The sequence below is a fragment of the Podarcis erhardii genome, assembly GCF_964252035.2.
Source record: "Podarcis erhardii genome assembly, chromosome: 5".
In the NCBI taxonomy this organism is placed as follows: Eukaryota; Metazoa; Chordata; class Lepidosauria; order Squamata; family Lacertidae; genus Podarcis; species Podarcis erhardii.
The window spans coordinates 7045895-7069001 of record NC_138509.1 but is presented as its reverse complement, the minus strand read 5'-3'; the positions used below and the strand labels follow the sequence as shown (position 1 = coordinate 7069001).

Genomic DNA, 23107 nt, shown 5'->3' with positions numbered 1-23107 from the left:
GGCTCCCGGCCTCTTAAGTGTCCCTAGAGTCGTACATGACTGGCCCGTACGGGCAGGGGTACCTTTACCTTTTAAACATCTGGGGCCCTCAAGGTTGAGAAAGGCTGTGTTTGAGTGTTGGGCCAGAGAGACCAAAGTTCAATTGACTTGGGCACTGCGTCTCTCAGCCCAGCCTACCTCACAGGGTTGTTGTGGAGATGAAAGGGGGGGGGAGGGAGCCACGCACAGGTCACCTTGACTTCCATGGAGGGAAAATATGAGTATAAGTGTGATCAATGAAATAAGTCCCGCTGTGAGGATTTCTCCCAATGAGACCACAAAACCATTTTTTGTTTCCAGAAGGGAGAAGTTTGTGAGGTTACGAGACTCTTCTTCACCAGTTTTTTCTCTGAAAAGGAGAATGTTCAGCATTAAAAAGGCAATTAAAAGATTTAGTATTGGAGCATGTGGAACTGATGCCATCCTGCCTAGATTGGCTCCAATTCTGCCCAGGGTGTGGTGGTGGGGGCGCAGAATCTCAAATACTCGGAGGGCAGCTTCCAACAGAGTGTGTTTTGGAAAGCAACATGAAAAACATAGCAATCTCAAAGCCGGCAGAAGCAGGCTGGGCACCATTTATCTCCATGTATGTTCTTTCCTAAGCAGCCTCCCTCCTTTTAAAGTAAATTCCACCTTCTTCTTTCAACAAAACTTCTCTGTAGTGAGAATTTGCCCCCAGTTCAGAGTTTGCTAACTCCCCTGACCAGATACCAACTTTGATAGGGCTTGGGCACTGTTAATAGTTTAAGAAGCCACCACTTATCATTTAACACAACTGCTGAAAGTGCTGCATCTGACAGGGGTGAAACTAGACCAGGGGTAGGCAACCTAAGGCCCGGGGGCAGGATGCGGCCCAATTGCCTTCTCAACCTGGCCAGCGGACAGTCTGGGAATCAGCATGTTTTTACATGAGTAGAATGTGTCCTTTTATTTAAAATGCATCTCTGGGTTATTTGTGGGGCCTGCCTGGTGTTTTTACATGAGTAGAATGTGTGCTTTTATTTAAATTGCATCTCTGGGTTATTTGTGGGGCCTAGGAATTCATTCCCCCCCCCCCAAAAAAAATGTAGTCCAGCCCCACACAAAGTCTGAGGGACGGTGGACTGGCCCATGGCTGAAAAAGGTTGCCAACCCCTGAATTAGACTTTACCTGGGTCAAACACCCAGTTTTGCATCCCCCATGCATGTTTGCGTACACACATGCACAGGCCGGGAGCCTCAATGATGCCCCTCTGGAGGCTTCACTTGGGGCAAAAAAACTGGCTGCCCCCCTGTAGCTCCAGCTCTGCATCAGGTCACCCTATTTCTCATTCTGGGGTCAAGAGGTAGTGCGTATCACTAATCCACTGACTCCCATTGTTTGAGGAAAGAGGCTTCCTGACACTAAGGTCATGTTTGCAAAATGCAATATAGGGTTGTATTGGTTTGTTCCACTATAACTATCATTGCCCCCCCCCCCAAAAAAAAACACTGTCATTGCTTTTCCCCATGGGGGAAAGCTATGGGGTCCTGTTGCTTTTCCCCAGCAGATGAAAAAGTAGGTTGGGCAGGGCCATTCTGAGCTGAAAAATAACCAGAGGCAAAGTAATAAAGCAATTTCCTCTGTGTTCCCTTCTTGTACTCAGACTTATTGGCTGCTTTGGCTTAAGAAAAACAACATGGAAGGAAGAATCACAGAACTCCAAGTAATTTGCAATTTGAGCTTCAGTTCCACCAACCTTTGTAGAATGAAGAGATCTTCTTTAAAATGTTTGCAAAAGCCAATTGTGCAAAAACCTGTTTAAATTTGTTAGTACCACCATCCTTTTTAAGCCGCCTCTGAGGAAAGCAACTGCACATTTGGAATATTCATAGTTTGGGCATAATGTGTTTTTGGATTGTAAGTCTGTTTAAGTGATTTGTGGGCCACGCCCCCTGTGTATCTGACTGCCAAATATTTATACTTGGAAGAATCTGAGTTTTTCTGAAGGCAGATTAAGCAGCCTCAGGTGACAATCCTATGTGGATTTAACCAGGCCTACGCCCTTTGATTTCAGTGGTCTAAGGTGTGCTTGATCAGGCCATTACAAAAACAGAATATACAGTTACACACACTAAGCCTTTCCCAGTCATTGCTACCTTCTTTCTTATACTGCAATATCTTGAATGGCTGCTGATAAAGAACATTGCTTTACATCCTGAGTTATGTCTTGCCTGGTCTCCGCAGCTGATGGCACTTCCATAGGAGCTTCCTATTTGCGTATCCAGTGCATCTATCATGACTGTCAACAAGTGGCATAGCGTAGGTTGCTGGTGCTTGGGGCAGGCATGCGCGTCAGGGGGTGCAGGATGCAGAGGGGGTAAACGGAGTCTGCCGCAACAGCTCAACCCTCATCGCTGAAGCTGCTGGAGCAGATCCCCTCCTCCACTGGAGCCAAGTGGGGCCGTGCTGCACCACCTGCACCCACATGGGGGGGGGGAACCCGACTGGACGACATGCCCCTTGGTGGGTGAATCCCCCCAATGCCCGCAGAGAGGAGTGCAGGGCTGTCCCGCACTGGGGCGATGGTACAGGAAAAATCCCTCTGCGAGTTAGTTTAGCTCACCCTGGGCTTCCAAGTTAAGATGTGGAAAGGCGCTGTGGCTCATCTCCAGAGTTTAAAAAGTGGGCTGGAGAGGCACGCCCCTCAAAATTGTGCGCCCAGGGCCACAGGCCCTCTGCCCCCACCCCCTTGCTGTCAGTGGGTCTCAGGTGTGCACCTTTCCCATCGTATGCTACTTGTAAATAGCAGGGATTGAATCTGGGACCATCTGCACAGAAAGCTTGTACCCTCTGCCCTTAAAAGACGCAGTACCTACTGGCAGGCACCAAGCAGTCATTTCTCAGTTGTTCCTGCTGGGGGCCCCCAGCAATCTGACCCACTGCCTTCTCTTTGCAATGAGTTTGTGCATTCCTAAGGCTCTTGGGCTGGCCACAAACACTTTCTGAGCACAAACTCCAAGCTGAGAATAAGGGGAAAAAATGTTATCCAACTAAATAAGTGTCTCCAGAAGAAAGGGAGGTGTTAATGGCAAATATGTTTTCCTTCTCCCTGCATTCTTAGTCCTTTTCCCTGTATAAATTTTCTCTGGATTTCTTCTCCTGTTCCTTTAATTACACATTGACTTGCAGAAATTAGTAGCAGGTGAAGCTTTTCTGATGTGGAGACAAAAGGTGTGAAATGCTTTCACCTGCCAAATTTGTGTGTGTCAATTTACTGTTAAAAGCACAGGAGCAGACCAGGAAAAGCTGGCAAACATTTTTGTAAAGCAGAGTTCAGGGGAACCTGGCTCCCTTTCATTCATATATATATGTATCATATCTTCTTTGGTAAGAAGTACGTGGCAATTAAAATAAATGAAGTATTTCAAACAGAAAAGCCAATTTCCATGACAATACATATAAAATATATTTTTGCTTTTCTCTAGCATCTTCTTTTTGGGAAGACTTCAAAGCATTTGGGAACATTATTAGCTTCACACCTTTCTGTGAGGTAAGTCATAGCCTCATTTGGCAGAGCAGAAACTGAAGCAAAGGCCCCAAGCGAGGAGTTCATGCATTGGAACAACGGCAGTGTCAATAATTGGTTCCCAGAAGTCCTAATATCCAGTTTCCAACTGTATTTCTTATTTGAAACCATCAAGCCAAAGCTAATGCAGGTTTTTTCTTCTCCTTTTCCTCCTCTAGTGATGCACAGGAAGAGAATCTTTCCACCAAGTCAGTTTTCATTTCTTTGGTTCGTACTGTGTCCTGTATTGGTTAAACATTTGTTGATGGCGTCAAAGGAGGTTTCTCTTCCAGAAAACCAAATACAGCAATGTACTGTTGGGTTAAGGAGCCACAATGGAGACGAGCTTTAAAGTGTTTGTCTTTGGGGAAAACAGGGCCCTATCTCTTATGAAAGACTTGTTGTTTTGCATATTTGACACGCTGTTCCTCCTTCAGATTCATCTGGCGAGCTTGCTTGCTGGAGATTATTTCCACGTGATCGGAAGGGAACCAGCCTCTTTCCCCATCGGAGAGTTTCACTCCTTCAAACCACCCTGCAGAGGGAGCAGACACGAAGGGTGAAACATTCAGAGAACCATTTAGTGAGTTGTTACAGTCTACAACAGGCTTCCTCAACCTCGGCCCTCCAGATGTTTTGAGACTACAATTCCCATCACCCCTGACCACTGGTCCTGCTAGCTAGGGATCATGGGAGTTGTAGGCCAAAGACTTCTGGAGGGCCGAGGTTGAGGAAGCCTGGTCTACAAGTTACCCTGGTAGGCTAGCCATCTGGGTGATACAACCACATTTGTACCTAATGTGCAGCAAGTCCTTAACTCTTGGTAAGATGAGATCGCCCTAGAGTGGGAGAGCTTATTCTGGTGTAGCTTAGGTCTCAGAACTGACTGACTGCACCATCCTCCGAAGTGCCAATGTGAAATTTTAAGAATTTCCTGCCTTAACCTGATTTCTGATGAGTGCGGACCTCTGAATCCTCATCTCCAACTCTAACCAATCGAAGGCTATTACACTAAGTGGAGCTTAGTTCCAAAACAAACAGGGTTGTGTATATGTTATTGGAATTTGTTCACATTTAATCATTTGCCACCCTTGATTCTTTGTCCTCTCCTGCTTTCTCTGTGGTCTTTCTCACCATCAAAAAGGCACATTGTTAAGCTCTGTAGGGACAAGAATAAAAATCTATAATACATGATATACACTGAACAGTTAAGTGTGTTTTAGCTGGTCATCTTTACCACCCTAACAAGTACTGAGTGGAATTGAATACAGTAGTACCTCCAGTTACAAACAGGATCCGTTCTGGAGGCCCGGCCGTATCCCAAAAATTCCGTAACTGGAGGACCGCTTCTGCGCATGTGCGCGGTGCCACAAAATGCTTCTGCGCATGTGCGATCAGCAAACCCACTTCTGGGTTTGCTGCGGCCGTAACCCAAAGATTCAATAGCTTAGAGGTTACGCAACACGAGGCACGACTGTACTCCTTTGCTTCTCGGTTTTCTGACAAAGTGTGGTCAAATTCATGGCAGGACCAAACAGAAGGCTGGCAAGTGCTTATGTGCGAACAGTGATAAGTTACCACTCTCTGTCTTCATGCAGTGTGTGTGGACCAGGGCAATTCAGAAGAAATCTCCCATTCTCAAATCACCAGGACCAGACGGTTTAACTGCTAGATACTACAAAGCGTTGAAGGAATGGTTAATACAACCATTGAAAGAAGTATGCAATCAAATCCTGGAGGGGAAAAAGGCTCCTGAATCGTGGAAAGAGGCATTTATTTCGCTTATACCGAAAACAGAGGCTGAAAAAAGCCAGGTTAAGAACTACCGCCCAATATCATTGTTGAATGTGGATTATAAAATTTTTGCAGACATTTTAGCAAAAAGATTTAAGAGAGTGCTATTAGAGGAGATTCATAAGGACCAGACAGGCTTTCTCCCGGGGAGACAGATGTCGGACAATGTGAGGAACATTATAGACATTTTGGAGCTGTTGGAGGTGGACATCAATAGAAAGGTGGTTTTGATTTTTGTGGACGCGGAGAAAGCCTTTGACAATATTTGCTGGAGTTTTATGAAGAAGAATCTCCAAGGGATAGGGGTAGGCCAAGGTTTTGAAAATGGTATAGGCGCAATATACTCTGAACAAAAAGCAAAATTAAGAGCATTTGCAGATGATTTAGTGTTAACTTTGCAACAGCCAGACACCAGCACTAAAAGAGTATTAGAATTAATTGAGATATTTGGTCAAGTAGCAGGATTTAAATTGAACAAACAGAAAACGAAAGTGTTGGAAAAAAAATTAACAATGGAAGAAAAAGAGAGATTTCAGAGTGAAACTGGTTTGGAAATAACGAAAAAAGTGAAATACCTAGGGGTGAACTTAACATCTAAGAATGTGAACTTATTTAAAGATAACTATGAAAAATGTTGGACAGAAGTAAAGAAAGATCTAGAAATATGGTCCAGACTGAGACTTTCCTTGTTAGGCCGAATTGCTGTTATTAAGATGAATGTACTGCCTAGAATGTTATTTTTATTTCAGACCTTACAGATTTTAGACAAAATGGACTGTTTCAAGAAGTGGCAGAAAGATATTTCTAAATTTGTCTGGCAGGGCAAAAAGCCCAGAATAAAATTTAAGATTTTAACTGACGCAAAAGACAGAGGGGGCTTTGCCCTGCCAGACTTAAGACTCTATTATGAATCAGCGGCCTTCTGCTGGTTGAAACACTGGCTACTTCTTGAAGATGCAGATATTTTGGACTTAGAAGGGTATGATAATAACTTTGGATGGCATGCATATTTATGGTATGACAAGGTAAAGGTGCATAAAGGGTTTAAAAACCATATTGTCAGGAAAGCATTGTATAATGTTTGGAACCGATACAAAGATCTATTGGAAAGTAAAACCCTTAGGTGGTTGTCACCAATGGAAGCTAAAGCGGTGAAAAAACTTAATATGGACTCTAATTGGCCAAAATATTGTGAAATCCTAGAACAAGATGGTGAAAAGCTTAAACTTCAGAGTTATGAGAAACTAAAGTTCAAAGTTCGAGATTGGTTACATTACCATCAGATAAATGAGGCATTTAAGCAAGACAGGAAATTAGGATTTCAGAAGGAGAGGTCAAAGCTAGAAACAGAACTGTTAGAACCCAATACTAAGAACTTGTCTAGAATGTATAACTTGCTGTTGAAATGGAATACGCAGGAGGAAACGGTTAAATCAGCTATGATTAAATGGGCTCAGGACTTAGGTCATGACATTATGTTTGCTGACTGGGAACAGTTATGGACCACTGGTATTAAGTTTACGGCGTGTAGTGCCTTAAAAGAGAACATAATGAAAATGATCTACAGGTGGTACATGACCCCAGTCAAGCTCGCAAAAATTTACCATTTGCCCAATAATAAATGCTGGAAATGTAATGAGTCTGAAGGAACCTTCTACCACCTTTGGTGGACCTGCCCAAAGATTAAAGCCTTTTGGGAAATGATCTATAATGAAATTAAGAAAGTCCTTAAGTGGACTTTTTCAAAGAAACCGGAGGCTTTTCTCTTGGGCATGGTTGGCCAATTGGTGCTAAGGAAGGATAGGACATTCTTTATGTATGCAACTACAGCAGCAAGAATTCTTTTGGCAAAGTATTGGAAGACGCAAGAACTACCTACTCTGGAAGAATGGCAGATAAAGGTGACAGAATTCATGGGATTGGCAGAGATGACCGGCAGAATCCGCGACCAGGGGAGAGAGACAGTGGAAGAGGACTGGAAGAAATTCAAAATATATCTCAAAGACTCTTGCAAAATTGAGGATCGTTAAGATGTCAAGGGGTATGAATTAGAGAATTACAGCTGTAAACAATAATTTTAAGTTAATCTAAAGAGAATTAATAGGGAAATTGATCAAAGGGTTGCTAAAGAATTGTGAAATAAGGATGCAGGGAAAGGGAGGTAAGGGGAAGTCATGTTTTATATGTTTTTGTTTTGTGTTCTGTTTGTTTTGTTTTTGTTGTGATGTGTCAGAAAACTTAATAAAAAATATTTTTTAAAAAAATATAAAAAAAAGAAATCTCCCATTCTCTGTCTCTTACCTATTCTCGTCTGAAAAAGGAGCAAAACACCATCTATCGGGAGATTTCACGTGCCATCAAATGAAGTAATACCTGGATATATTACTCAACAGATGGATGACACTTCTCCTGCGTCCAATATTACTTTTAATACATGGAAGGCTCTCATTTGATTGCAGCAGTGACAGGAAGGGTGTTTAACCCTTTCCCCACAGGCTGTTTCCCTGATGCCAAATTCTACCCCTGCTTTCCCACTTGAGTTGGACCGGGGGTGCAGGGAGGAGCTGCCATGTCAGCACAGGCTTTTGCACTGCTGGGTGAAAAACAGCTTAGACACAAGGAAAGCAGTATTTTCCATTTTTAATTTTTCAACGATGTAAGCAATTTCCTAGTTCCAAAGGAAACCACCTTCCAGGTCACTGTCACCCCATGACATTTTCAGCTCTCTTTCCTGCCCCTCACATCACCTTGCCACAACATTACCAAATCCACTCACCGTCGCTACTTTGCTGCAGGACCATAATTATATCTGCTTTCTCCAGGGCCAGCTCATCATTCTCTCGGGCTTTGTATGACCTCACACACTGAACTTGAAGTTTATCTAAGAGAGCTTGGAAAGAAAGAATATAGTGATTATCAGTTACCAGGTGTGTTGTTGTTATTGTTAACCATTCAAATGTGTTGGGTTGTTCTTTTTCAAAGCAAGCAAGCAAAGAAACCTAAAATGTACTTGAAAAAAAATAAAATACTGAATTCGTCAGTATAGCTTGGGCATCTCTTTTTTATTTTGAATAAAACTTTCTGTACCATTCCTGGTTCTTCAATTTTGCGATTTGTGTGTTCAATGTAAACTGAGTCTCAGCTTAGTTTAACTGCATATCCAGTATGAATTCTCGTCCTTGATTGAAGGAACGCACACATTTCTGGTTTTAGTTCTTCATATGTAAAGTAATGTGATGGGCATAATGAAAAAGAGTCACCCATCTCTTACTACCCTCCTGAAAAAAACCCCACCCCACCCCCCCACAATATAGAAGGGTCTGGTGACTTCTGTTTCAGTGTACAGTGGTACCTCTGGTTAAGTACTTAATTCGTTCCGGAGGTCCGTTCTTAACCTGAAACTTTTCTTACCCTGAAGCACCACTTTAGCTAATGGAGCCTCCTGCTGCTGCCGCGCCGCCAGAGCACGATTTCTATTCTCATGCTGAACCAAGTTCTTAACCTGAAGCACTATTTCTGGGTTAGCGGAGTCTGTAACCTGAAGTGCATTTAACCTGAAATGTATGTTACCTGAGGTACCATTGTATCTGAAGAAGTGTGCATGCACATGGAAGCTTATACCAAGAACAAACTTAGCTGGTCTTTAAGGTGCTACTGGACATTTATATATATTTCATGCTGCTGCAGTGTTAATAAAGAACCTGCAGCAGTAATAAGTGCCCAGGATCAGTGTGTACTGTATTTTACTTAACAAATTTATATACAAAAAGCACAATAAAAATATTAAACAATGAAAACACAGTGTAAAATTAACCATGAATAAATATAAGAGTTGGAGTCACACTTCTGGAAACACCCAAGAAAACAGAAATGCTTTGAGCAAGCATCTCATTGTTGCTGCTGTCGGTATTTGCTTGCTATTGTATATACGTAATACCCGTATTATGTGAGCTAGCCCTTTGCAGTCTATGTCTTGAGCAATCTTACCAGGGTCATCTAAAAGGTCAGGTTCAGCTTGCTGGGGCATAAGCGCAGAAATCCACCTCAGCTTCTCACTCCTGGGGCAGGGGGGAGAAAAGTGAAAAGTACTGAGGAGAGAGGCATTCCAGGTTGTACGTGGCAGTTGTGGCACACCATGAGTCATGCTCATAGCTCACTAACAAACTAACTAACTAATGGCTTTTAAGGAAGCCACTGTTCTTGGCAGAGCCAGCTCAATATGCTTTGGCACCTGAGGTGAACCACAAAATAGGGCCCCCTGCTATGTAAGAATATCTAGGGCCCTGTGGGACTTGACATCTGCAAGACAGAGCTGTTCCACCAGGCCTTTGGCCAAGGCACAGTCTGACCCCCTCTCTCCTTTTGTAATCCTCATAGAGCTCTAGCCCAATGGTTGCCATTAATTTGACTCTGAATTGATTTTAGAATGAATTGATTTTAGAATGCATTTCAATTAATTGATTGTGATTTTATGTAAACTGTGTTACTTTTACTGTTGTTAGCTGCTCTGAGCCCGGCTTCGGCTGGGGAGGGTGGGATATAAATAAATTATTATTATTATTATTATTATTATTATTATTATTATTATTATTATTATTTACATGTCAGGGACTAGCTGGATTCTGATGAGTGGGCAGCACCGGAAGAAGGGTTGGAGAATGACTTGGAAGAAGGGATCAGTAGTGGGGCAGGAGAGCTGAAAATAATGCCACATATTTCACATCTGGTAACCAATGAGCCCCTCAGGTTTCAGATAGTATGTGGGTAAAAAAGGTAAAGGTAAAGGGACCCCTGACCATTAGGTCCAGTCATGGCTGACTCTGGGGTTGTGGTGCTCATCTCGCTTTATTGGCCGAGGGAGCCGGCGTACAGCTTCTGGGTCATGTGGCCAGCATGACTAAGCCGCTTCTGGAGAACCAGAGCAGCGCACAGAAACACCATTTACCTATTTATCTACTTGCACTTTGTGCTTTTGAACTGCTAGGTTGGCAGGAGCAGGGACCGAGCAATGGGAGCTCACCCCGTCGCAGGGATTCGAACTGCCGACCTTCTGATCATCAAGTCCTAGGCTCTGTGGTTTAACCCACAGCACCACCCGCGTCCCTTCTACGAATCTAAAAAGCCTGGGACACAAATTTTCACAGCCCTTTAGCAGCCACCAAACTTAATGACCTAACGTTCATTAATTTCAGTGTGTCAGCTCTGGGTGATATTCAACTATCAGTTGGAGTGTTTAAACTATGCCTCTGCCTTTGCTAAATCTGTAAATGAATGCAGATATTACAAAATGCTGGATCATACCCTTTTTACCATTATTTTGAGCTTCTTTTGAGGAGAGGGAGAATATAAATGCAACAATAAGTAAGTTGCGCAAAAGGCAAAAAGAAGCTGGTAATTCCAGCAGGAAGTAGCAAACAAGGTCAACCCTCGGCTGGATGCAGAGCTGAGCCTGCAAGCCCTCCCCTTCAGACTTTGCAGGTTTCTCACCTTGCTACAATCCTGCTGGTAAGACGGTTAATACGCGGAATAAAACTGATATACTTCATGTAATAAAAGAAAGAAAGTTCTGTGTTGCTTTTAGTAAATACGTGGTTGCACAAGGCATCATCTCATCCTTATCGCTCTGAAAGTTAAACTAAGGAATGTGTGGTCTGGGAGTTCTCCAATGCAAAAACATTTGGCTTTTGCTTACTGTGTTTCTGTACGGAAGAGGAACTCCACTTTTTTCCCCTGATTGTTCTGCAGCAGGAAGAGGCGGAAAAGGTTTTTGCTTGAGCCGTGCAGTTTCATTTCACACTTCTCTCCACGCACATTCGAGGAAGCAGCAAAATCAAATACGATAAAGCGCCCATTCCTGCGGGGGACAGAGAAAGAAAAGAAAGGGGGCGTTTTAAAAGCTTGGTTTTAATGAGTAAGAAAGAAGACTCCTTGCCATTGCTGGCATAAGGGTATTTTGCGCCCTAGCAAATTATGAGTGGCTGCCCCCTGCTCTTCACGCATAACATAACAATACATTGTAGTGATGGAAGATGGGAAAATGCATACCTTCCCTAAATTAACATAAAGTCCCATTTTGAAAAATTGTGCCACCTGAATGCAAAACCATCTAAAATTATACCAAGCTACTATAACATAACCTCTTTCATCCATTTCTCCTGCTGCAATCAAGTGATTTTTTAAAATTAATCTGAAATTGTATAAATACCGTATTTTTCGCCCTATAGGACGCACTTTCCCCCCTCAAAAAATGAAGGGGAAATGTGTGTGCGTCCTATGGGGCGAATGCAGGCTTTCGCTGAAGCCTGGAGAGCGAGAGGGGTCGGTGCGCACAGACCCCTATCGCTCTCCAGGCTTCGCGGACCTCTCCACAAGCAGCGGGAGCGCTACCCCTGCTTGCGGAGAGTTGCCTGCATGCCGAAGCCTGCGAGCGCTGAGTTCAGCGCATCCAGGCTTCATGGACCTCTCCGCAAGCAGCAGGAGCGCTCCCGCTGCTTGCGGAGAAGTGCCTGCATGCGGAAGCCTGGGCGCGCTGAGCTCAGCGCGTCCAGGCTTCGCGGACCTCTCCGCAAGCAGCGGGAGCCAGCCCTGGGCTCCCACGGCTTGCAGAGAGCTGCCTGTTTGGGGACTGGGGTCGGGGGAAGCTCAGGCCTCCCCCGCCGCAGCCCCGCACCTGGGGGGGAAATAATTTTTTCCCCTTTATTTCCCCCCCAAAAAACTAGGTGCGCCTTATGGGACGGTGCGTCCTATAGGGCGAAAAATACGGTAAAAAGAAGACTGAGTGTCAAGTAAGTATTTTTTTTGGGGGGGGGGAATTTAACAAAAACTTTCTTATACTGAATATTTATACATATTTGGACTTGTAAAAGTGTGGGTGGGGACTAAGAATACGATAATGTTTATTTACTGGTATGTGTTACTAAAAGGAAAGGAAATTGAAAGGAAAGGAACTGACCCACCTCATTTGCATAACTAGGATGTTAGGATTGCTGAGGGATAAATGTTGAGTGAAAGATGGAGTAATGGAACCCTTCCCCCAACACTTACTCTCTGGGCCGAGACAGGAGCAGGTAGTCATTAAAGAGGTGCAGGTAGATTGGCCGGGTGGTCAGTTTCCACTTCAAGCTCAGGTTGTACTCCAACGCTGTGAGTTCCCCACGTTTTACCAGCCGCCGTGACTGTGAGATGAGTGGGAAAATCTGCAAGTGCAAGAATAATTGCTCTAGGTGAGGCCCAAAGGTCTCATTATAACTCCAGGGCTTCAAGACACAAGTTTTGAGAGCTGCTCTCTTCTCCCTGCAAAGAGGTAGAGAAGATTTCTTATCCCATCCCCGGTGCTAGAGGGCAATGGCTAGTGGAAGGAAAGGTGAGTGGTGTCAAAATGCCATTTTCCGGATTGTTCTGTGAGCCTGTAGAATACTCCACTGAAAAGGAGTTGCATATGGGATGGATGATGAAAGAATACCACTCTAGGGATGAAGCAAAATAAAAAAAATCCTACCAGTAGCACCTTAGAGATCAACTAGGAGCTTTCGTGTGCATGCACACTTCTTCAGATACACTGAAACAGGAGTCACCAGTGAGAGGGTGGGGAGGGGTATTACTCAGAAGGGTGGTGGGAATGGGTGATCGGCTGATAGGTGTGGTAAACCAGTTGACGACTGTTAACGACTGCAATGGGTCTTACAGGGAAAAGCAAAGGGTGAGATGGCCAAAAATAGCTTTATCATGTATAATGAGATAAGAATCCAATGTCTCTATTCAGACCAGGTCTCTCCATGGTTTAAAGTTTGGTAATAAGTTGTATTTCAGCAACTTCTCTTTCCAGTCTATTTCTGAAATTCTTTTGTAATAAGACAGCTACTTTGAGAACTTGTCCTGGGAGATGGGATGGACAGCTTTGGAAAGGCAGAAGCCAGACTTGGTCGTAATGAACTGTGAAGCGCACTCTCCTGTCCTCTAAATGTGGTTTTCAGTTTGTCTTGTGAGGAAGCAAGATTGCTTGAAAGCTATTCGGGGGGGGGGGGCCTCAACAGGCAGCCAAGCTCTCCTGAAAGACCTTCCCACCCACAACTGCTTTCCCCTGCAACTGGCAGGTGTGGGTGAGTTCTGGGTGTGCTCCTTGTCTCCAAGAAGTAGCAATGAGGCTCAAGGGGCATCGGCACCCTGCATTAACGGAGTTGCGTGTGTGGCCTAGAATACTTTCCAGGGGGTGGGGTGGCAGAGAAGCAAGGGCTTCCTGGTAGACAGATCCATGTGGGGAGGTTTCTCTGAAGCTAGAATGTTTATAAAATTACTATTCTAGCCTACACATTGGAAGGTGGATGTGGCCAGTAGATGGGTCACACATCGCTCTGCACACAGATCGCCCTGCTGTTGCCTGATGGCATGAAGGATACTGTACTTAGCCCAATACCATCACAGTGAGGGCAACCTTGCCTATAAGACTGCATTGGGGAACCTGTGGTCCCTCAGCTCCAGCCAGCATAGCCAGTGGTTAGGGGGCTGTATGCCCAACATCAGAAAGGACACAGGTTCTCCTGTCCCTTCTGCAAGATAGGGATAAGCTGAAGGCCTCTTGGTGACCAGGACAGTTCACTAGTAGATTAGCTCTGGTCATAGAATCACAGAGTTGGAAGGGACCCTGAGTATTATCTAGCCCAGTGTTTCCCAACCTTGTGCCTCCAGCTGTTTTTGAACTACATCTCCCATCATCCCTGACTAGCAAGACCAGTGGCAAGGGATGATGGGAATTGTAGTCCAAAAACAGCTGGAGGCACAAGGTTGGGAAACACTGATCTAGCCCAACACCCTTCAAAGCAGAAATTGCACCCATAGGGGGGTCAAACCTGTGACCTTGGCATCATCAGCACTATGCAGGGCTATCTATGCATGAATAAAGCAGGTGGTTGCAGTACAGTGTCAGACGGGGGAAGCTGTAACCCCCTGAATGAATGTTTACCTTGCATTCAAACTCCATATTTTTACTCAAGTAGATTAGCTCCTCGGTGCTCCTCATACGCTGGACATTTTCATTGCAATCTTTGATGAGCTGTGGAAAGGAAAATGCTATTAGAGTGGGGAAGTGTTGGAAAAAATGGGAGGTGGGGTGGACTTCCCCTTCTCAAAGCAGAAAGGGTGACAGGGTATGGGTTTAGGAGGCAGAGAATGGAATCAGGCCACCTGGTTTTGGCAGGAACAACTTTTTAGAAAAATGCAAGAATCTTCAATTGGCTAGACCAATTCTCTGGCTGAGTTAAGCTAATTTCAGATCCACTGTTTGTATGTGTAAAGTACCCACAGCCCTCTTTTTTCTCTAAATGATAAACCTCAATCACGTAGAAAGCTGCGTAAGCTTCTTCCAGCATAGCAGAGAAACCACTGAGGTACCTCATAGCTGTAGGGCAGGATGCATGGGGCTTGGGATGACCCAGTTCCCAAGGGGACACAGATGACTCGGTCCATCTGTGTGTGGCCTCAGTAATGACGAAAAGCAACAGTGCAGACAGAGACCGATCTTAAGGGAGAGGTTACATAGACAGCACGGTTCCTTTTGTGGTTATGGCTTGGTGTTGAGGGAACTGGTTACAGTCGTATCTCCTTTTGCATCCAGGATCCGTTCCGGAGCCCCAGATGCACCATGAAAGGGACGCTCGACAAAGCGCCACTATGCGCTTGCACGAAGCATGATTTAGCACTTCTGCGGGTGCGCAAGCGGCAAACCTGGAAGTAACCCATTCTGGTACTTCCGGGTTTGCCATGGACGTTCAACAAAATGGACCCTAAATGGGGCAGACACAAAAGGACTGTACTTTGGATCAACCACTTCTTCAGGAAAAGGCTCACCAGCTAGATTTCTTTAGCGTTCAAGATATGCATCTGGGTCTTATTACCCATGCTGGAAGTTACATCCCTTTGTGTCTAAACTTTCCCAGGCACCCTCTATTTAGAGGGGAATACTCAAACATTTGTGGTTAATTATAGAACATATAGGGACGTGGGTGGCGCTGTGGTCTAAACCACTGAGCCTAGGGCTTGCCGATCGGAAGGTCAGCAGTTCGAATCCCCGCGACGGGGTGAGCTCCTGTTGTTTGGTCCCTGCTACTGCCCACCTAGCAGTTTGAAAGCACGTCAAGTGCAAGTAGACCGCTCTGGCGGGAAGGTAAACGGCATTTCCGTGCGCTGCTCTGGTTTGCCAGAAGCAGCTTAGTCATGCTGGCCACATGACCCGGAAGCGGTCACGACTGGACCTAATGGTCAGGGGTCCCTTTACCTTTATAGAACATATAACTTCAGAATATTCTACTGCTAGCTGTGTATTGGCCAGAGTGCTGGAGTTAAACTGGGGAGACCCAGGTTCAAATCACCCCTTACCCCAGAATCTCACTAGATGGCATTGGCTCAGTAAAAACACAGTTGATTCACACAGTGAATGGATACATTGTGCATCCAAACCACAGTGTTGGGTTACATGCATGCATTACTGCACATCATTGTAACTAACTTGGAGCCGCTTCCAAACCATTATTTGTTGCATGTTTTTAATTAATAAGGGAAGAGACGTCGCTTGGGTATCTAAGGAATTCATATCTCATGTGTCTCAGAAAACAACAGCATGGATATCTCAGCTTCCATCTACTGGGAATTTGGGGCCTGGAAGAGTTGAGAAAACTTTTGTACCATTTGTGTGAGGCAGCCAGAAGTGGTGAGAGAGCTGAAGAATGGGTTTCAACACCCTTTACCTTCTCAAGTGCATCATATGCTTGAGTGGCCTGCACCTCTTCATCGGCACCGGGCCGAGTTCTCTTCAGTATGTTCTGCAGGAGGGAAGCAAAGGGTTTTTGGTAAGAGATTAAATACTTGGCTAAGGGACGTGGGTGGCGCTGTGGGTTAAACCACAGAGCCTAGGACTTGCCGATCAGAAGGTCGGCGGTTTAAATCCCTGCAACGGGGTGAGCTCCCGTTGCTTGGTCCCTGCTCCTGCCAACCTAGCAGTTCGAAAGCACGTCAAAGTGCAAGTAAATAAATAGGTACCGCTCCGGCGGGAAGGTAAATGGCGTTTCCATGCGCTGCTCTGGTTTGCCAGAAATGGCTTAGTCATGCTGGCCACATGACTCGGAAGCTGTACGCCGGCTCCCTCGGCTCATAAAGCGAGATGAGTGCCGCAACCCCAGAGTCGGCCATGACTGGACCTAATGGTCAGGGGTTCCTTTACCTTTACCTTTACCTAAATACTTGGCTAATTTATGAATTTTTTTTCAGGCAGTGTTAAATTAAAGGTGATCCCTCTGGTCAGCAGCTAGTTTTTATAGGGGACAATTTTGAGAGAAGGTGCTGGTCAGTCCCTCAACTTCCATCCTTTAGAGAGATTTGCCAGAAAGTTCTGTTGCCACAGATGCTATGTGCTACACACCATGTTTAACTCTAGGCTGATAACAGAGAACTAAGGGAAGGCGGCAGGACCTTTCAGGGGTTCCAGTTTTTAAACTTATTTGAGAAACAAGTTTTTCAAATTCCCTTTGAAGTTGTGCTTCCATGGACCAAGTTTCAGCACTCCTCCTAAAACTTCCCAGAGTCCAAAAGAAATGGGTATAAATCAGGCACAGGCAAACCTGGCCCTCCAGATGTTTTGGGACTACAACTCCCATGATCCCTAGCTAGCAGGACCAGTGGTCAGGAATGGTGGGAATTGTAGTCCCAAAACATCTGGAGGGCTGAGATTGCCTATGTCTGGTATAAATATTGGAATTAAGCCATGCTCCTGGGGAAGAGGTGAGTGCGTAATGGCTGAGCACAGGTTTTGAAAATATAGGAGGTTAAATTCCTGCCACCTCCACCAAAGCCATTTCAAACAGAAGCTCTTGGAAAACACCTTTTGGACTGAGTCACACTTCTACATGGCAAAGCTCAGGTTTGCTGCCATTGCACACATGTAAATGTCAAATATCTTTGCAATAAAGAAGTGGGAACCAATTTCTTTCCTGCTGCTTACATTTTTATTGCCAGGAAAACTGTCGGTTTAATTATGAGGCTGGCCAGCCCAAGGAAAGGCGAGTCCTATGTCCCCAACACTTTTACCTGGAGAAGGAGTTTAAGTCTTGTGATGCGCTGGAACGGGAGGATGAGGAAGGATTTGAGAGAGAGGCGCTGGCAAACAGGATCGCTTTCTAGTCTCTCCAAAACCTGTTGGAAGGCAGGGACATCATTCCTGCCAGAGAGAAGACACGGCAGATTAGATTGACTCCCAACTAGAAAAGCTGAGGCTGCTGAAAAGGCCAGAGACCATCTTGTCAAGTGAGTCCTGGAAGACTTGTTCCCTGCCTTGTGGGCCTTTTCCACCTGGCCTGGGAGGCTGAACAGAATCTTGGGCTGGGGTGGTGTTGGGAGGGATATTAATCTTTTGTATCTTTATTCTTAGATCTTATGTGTGTGAGGCCTTTTTAGATCTCTTATTTATTTAGATACCACCCTTCATTGCAAGATCTCAGGGTGGTTCAAAAGAAAGATCTTGGTTTCATTGCTGATTATTTGTTCTTATTTGCTTTTATTGTTTTACTGCTTCCTGCTGTTTTTATTCACTTTATGTAAGCCTCTCTGGCTGGCTGGCTGAAGAATAGTGTGAAAATGTCCCAAATAAAGTAAGAAAAATGAAACAAAATGCTGACTATTATGCATCAACCTCTTTGGGGCTTTCATTCTATTTAAATTGCGCTAGAATGACAAACCTAGACAGCATCTTAAAAAGCAGAGACATCACCTTGCCAACAAAGGTCCGTATAGTTAAAGCTATAGTTTTCCCAGTAGTGATGTATGGAAGTGAGAGCTGGACCATAAAGAAGGCTGATCGCCGAAGAATTGATGCTTTTGAATTATGGTGCTGGAGGAGACTCTCGAGAGTCCCATGGATTGCAAGAATATCAAACCTCTGCATTCTTAGGGAAATCAGCCCTAAGTGCTCACTGGAAGGATAGATCCTGAAGCTGAGGCTCCAGTACTTTGGCCACCTCATGAGAAGAGAAGACTCCCTGGAAAAGACCCTGATGTTGGGAAAGATGGAGGACACAAGGAGAAGGGGACGACAGAGGACGAGATGGTTGGACAGTGTTCTCGAAGCTACCAGCATGAGTTTGACCAAAATGCAGGAGGCAGTGGAAGACAGAAGTGCCTGACGTGCTCTGGTCCATGGGGTCACGAAGTGTCGGACATGACTAAACGACTAAACAACAACAACAACAAAGTGCTGTTATCTAGGATATGTTACCATGGACTTGAATTCTGGGAGATGCATCTTAGTTGATTGCCATTCCTCTGACAATACCCTGGAATCTCCTTGGAAGGGCCAGGATCCATTGGCCAAATGCAGCAAACACCCTTTCCCCTGGAATTTGCCTCTTTATAGGCGAATTTATCTATAAAATCTATATGAGATTGGAATGGCACAGCGCTTCCTCTAACCTGGAACCTGAACTAAATCATGTACCAACATCTGTTTTGGGTACCTTAAACACTTATGAACTGAATCAGGTGTGGCCCGTTGAAATAGGGCTCTTCTGCATGCTGTGAACTACTGCTGTGATGCTTTTTATACCTCCACAAAAAGCACTATTGTTATATAAAAGGCAGTTTGCTTGACAAACTGACAACAGTTTGTTAAGTGTCCTGGGAACTGTAGCTCTGTGAAGGGGACAGCTACAGTTCCCAGGATTCTTTGGGGACGCGGGTGGTGCTGTGGGTTAAACCACAAAGCCAAGGACTTGCTGATTAGAAGGTCGACGGTTCGAATCCCCGCGATGGGGTGAGCTCCTCTTGCTCAGTCCCAGCTCCTGCCCACCTAGCAGTTCGAAAGCACATCAAAGTGCAAGTAGATAAATAGGTACCACTCCAGCAGGAATGTAAACGGCATTCTGGTTCGCCAGAAGCAGCTTAGTCATGCTGGCCACATGACCTGGAAGCTGTATGCCGGCTCCCTCGGCCAATAAAGCGAGATGAGCGCCACAACCCCAGAGTCGGCCATGACTGGACCTAATGGTCAGGGGTCCCTTTACCCTTTACCTTTATGTGCTTTGAATGTGTTTTAGATGTGCTTTGAATGTGTGGTGTGGATCTCTCCTAACTGTCCACCTCTAGAGCTGGTTTTGTTCCAGTTTAACTGTCCTGGGTTCCCCTGCAGAACCCTGAGCAGTGTCTGCTAGAGAGCCTTATCACCCCACCCCTTTTCAGAGCGATAGTTCCCAAGAGAGGAGACAACTTGTCTGTGGTGTAGATATGCCACAAAGGACATTTTGCGGAGTGTTACGAAGAGGATAAAAATATTGGAAAGGGGGCATCTTTAGGTTTCTTACAGTAGTCGCCGAAAGGTCTGCTCCTGGTACGTCTGGTTTGTCACATATGGCAGGTAAACCCTCCGGAATTCTGGCGCATGCCTCAGAGCCACGTCGCACACATTGAAGCTGAACATGTTCTCCTCAAGCTTCTCCTCCAGGTCAAATAGGAAACTGCAGGAACCCCCCCAGAAGAAAATAATGAGACATGGAGACCAGAATTACAGCACTTCCCCCAACTTTTTAACCTTTCTCCTTCTCTAGAAAAATAACTATTTCTACGTGCAAGCTGTAAGGAAATTCTTACTCATTGTGTAACAGGAGTGTGCCTGCAGTAAATCACCCGAGCATGTTGGAGTTAACTCTTTATTAGCAGCAATAGGATCAGCACAGGAGTGTGAGGCCTAATGAGCACAGCAACTCATTTCTGACAGTTCTTTCCCCCATGAAGCAGTTGCTGAGGCTGAAAGCCTCCCCACAGCTGCCTATGTCCCCTCATCGCCAGAGTTTTCCCTCAAGCAATCTGAGACTGTGCCTGATTGTCTTTGCTCCTCTCACTTCATAACTCTTCTGGTTCTGGGAGACCAGAGAGAAGGAGTGCTTGTTGCACCTTGCTTGGGTGATTCTATAAAGATTTAGGGCTTATCCACACTTCAACCTATCTTGATGCTTTACCCCAGGGAAAACTATTCTTTAGTGTTCAATTGGATTGATGTTTGCTCTGATTTAGCACCAAAAAGCAGGCTTTCCCTGGAAAAGGAGCAGGGCAAGGGGAAAACTGCTCAGACCTGTGCTTTCTAGATAGGGGACAAGTAGAAGCATGGACAAACCCTTCAGTCATTTCTATTCTATTCATCTGCTGAACAGCATTCTAGGCAAATGTGCAACCAGATAAAAAATCAAAACACAATGTTAAACAATGTTACAACATTAAATACTAACAAAACTTTTAATTGTGTTGTTGTGTTTTTTTTCAGGGGTTCATAAACATGGAGACCAGAATCCAGGTTTTACTCCAAAATGACAGGAAGTATTTCCTAAGTCACGGCTAATTATTTGTATGTGATAATAGAAATATCAGCCTGAATGTGTGCATAGTAGGCAGGCTTGAGGAATTCATGGACTAATGTGTGCATTGCAGTATAGCTATCCTGGGCATTTTGCACTTCTCTAGCTTTACTGTTATCAGCTCAAAAGGTATTAAACACGTGCATTTTATGATAAAATGTGCATTGAAATATTTTTAGAAATGCATATTTCATGACAAAATATACACCAGTAATTTGGAATACTGGTTCTGTTGAAAGCAGACAGGCTCCTCCAATTCTAGTATTTTGCTGCCTGCTGAAAAGCATTTTAAAATAATTAATTTGATTCAGTATTAGTCTGCATTTTAAACGCTTTAATTATTTTATTATACACTGCCATAATATTTTTACGAGTTGGCAGTTTATAAATGGCCATATAAATAAAAAATAAAAAATAAAATAGGCATTCAAATATGAATTTTCATTTGGCTTTTTTTTAAAGTTGCAGATTAATTTGGAAACAGGACAGAATATATATATGAATGAGCGCATGGAAAACCGATACTGACAGTGGTCTGTCCACCCACAATGTATAGTCTAGCGCTAAGTACTATGCGGTTATGAGGCACAGGCAAGTATCTATTGATTGCATTGGCTCGAGACGTCCAGGGTTTCGGTGTGATAACTGTACAAGCAGAACAGGAAGACCAGAACTCACTTGGCACTAACGTCACGTACATCCTGAAGGCGGGAGAAAAGCCACTGTTTATCTTGATTTGTTAAGACAGCTTGGAGTTCGTGGCAGTGCTGGAAGTGGTCCACGGCCACATTTAAGCTCCGCAGGTATGAGGCTTCTGATACAATCAGCTCAAACTTGGCCTGTTAATAATATGGAGAACATAAGCTTTAGAGCACAGGAAACTCCGAGAAGCAATGAATTATATTTGAGATGGAAAAGGAAAACCCTCAAGGGGAGTAGATCATATCTGCATGTTCTTGATGGAGACAGAGCTAACAACTGCATCTTTCGCTTCATCGTCCGTCAGTAGAGAGGCCTGGAACTGGTCTATCCAAACCAGCAGATCAAGAATTGCATTCAACACAACACAACCAAACATCCTATGAATGCCTCTTTGGAAACCTCCATCCTTCCACCTGCCTAGATTTGGGATATTGAACATTTGCTGCTCTCTTGCTCCCTCTCACCATCACTCTCTCCTTTCCTTTTTGTCCTTTCCTCCTGGATCCACTCCTAAAGGAAAACCTCTTTGATTTTTTTTGCCAGCCCATTGGTCCTTAAGATCTTTCCCTTCATTTTCATCTTACATGCAACCCTTCTGAATGATTTCAAACAATCTGTCTCCCCTTCCTTGTGCATTCTAAGGTTGCAATCCTACGTTGCCTGTGAGTTATGTTGTGGGCAGGGCTGGATTTAGGTTTGATGAGGCCCTAAGCTACTGAAGGCAATGGGGCCCTTTATATGTCCTGCTGTCCTCTGTCAACAACAAATTGCCACTGGTAATTCATGGACCTAATAGGCATCTAAAGCCATTTGCACATAACAAAATATTACATCATAGGAGCCTACACAACACAAAACACTGTTGCTGTATGTAGGTTTAATTTATTTGTTTTTTATCTTATATTTTGGAAAAGTACATCCAGGTTTTTTTTCCTTAAAAATTTTTTGGGGACCCCTTATAGAGTTCAAAAGCACGTCAAAGTGCAAGTAGATAAATAGGTACCGCTCCGGCGGGAAGGTAAATGGCGTTTCCGTGCGCTGCTCTGGTTCGCCACATGACCTGGAAGCTTCCTCGGCCAATAAAGCAAGATGAGCGCTGCAACCCCAGAGTTGGTCACGACTGGACCTAATGGTCAGGGGTCCCTTAACCTTTACGAGAGTGGGGCCATAAGCTATAGCTTGTTTAAAGGTAAAAGGTAAAGGGACCCCTGACCATTAGGTCCAGTCGTCGGGTTGCGGCGCTCATCTTGCTTTACTGGCCGAGGGAGCCGGCGTACAGCTTCCGACTCATGTGGCCAGCATGACTAAGCCGCTTCTGGCAAACCAGAGCAGCGCATGGAAACGCCGTTTACCTTCCCGCCGGAGCGGTACCTATTTATCTACTTGCACTTTGACGTGCTTTCGAACTGCTAGGTGGGTAGGAGCTGGGACTGAGCAACGGGAGCTCACCCCGTCGCGGGGATTCGAACCTCTGACGTCCTGATCAGCAAGTCCTAGGCTCTGTGGTTTAACCCACCTGCGTCCCTATAGCTTGTTTAGCTTATACGTAAATACGGCACTGGTTGTGGCCATCCGTCTATCTCGAGAGTAATCCCCACAAAACTCAGATAAAGTAAATTAATGCTGCAGAGCTGTTGGCTGCTAGCTGCTTATTTCAAA

The 23107-nt window shown here is 44.7% G+C and overlaps 1 protein-coding gene across 2 annotated transcripts in view; it reads right to left on the bottom strand.

The window, feature by feature from the left end:
• Positions 1 to 3442: 3442 nt before the first annotated feature.
• LOC309341454 (uncharacterized protein) overlaps positions 3443 to 23107 on the bottom strand; it is a 63289-nt gene continuing 43624 nt past the window's right edge. For both annotated transcript variants that reach the window (XM_081860932.1, XM_081860931.1), the window contains exons 6-15: positions 21425 to 21585; positions 19700 to 19852; positions 17436 to 17565; positions 16100 to 16174; positions 14320 to 14409; positions 12405 to 12556; positions 11053 to 11214; positions 9348 to 9418; positions 8137 to 8250; positions 3443 to 4101 (exon numbers count right to left, since the gene is read on the bottom strand). In XM_081860932.1, the coding sequence (XP_081717058.1) occupies positions 3947 to 4101; positions 8137 to 8250; positions 9348 to 9418; positions 11053 to 11214; positions 12405 to 12556; positions 14320 to 14409; positions 16100 to 16174; positions 17436 to 17565; positions 19700 to 19852; positions 21425 to 21585 (1263 nt within the window). In that variant the 3' untranslated portion in view covers positions 3443 to 3946. The remainder of the gene's footprint in view (positions 4102 to 8136; positions 8251 to 9347; positions 9419 to 11052; positions 11215 to 12404; positions 12557 to 14319; positions 14410 to 16099; positions 16175 to 17435; positions 17566 to 19699; positions 19853 to 21424; positions 21586 to 23107) is intronic.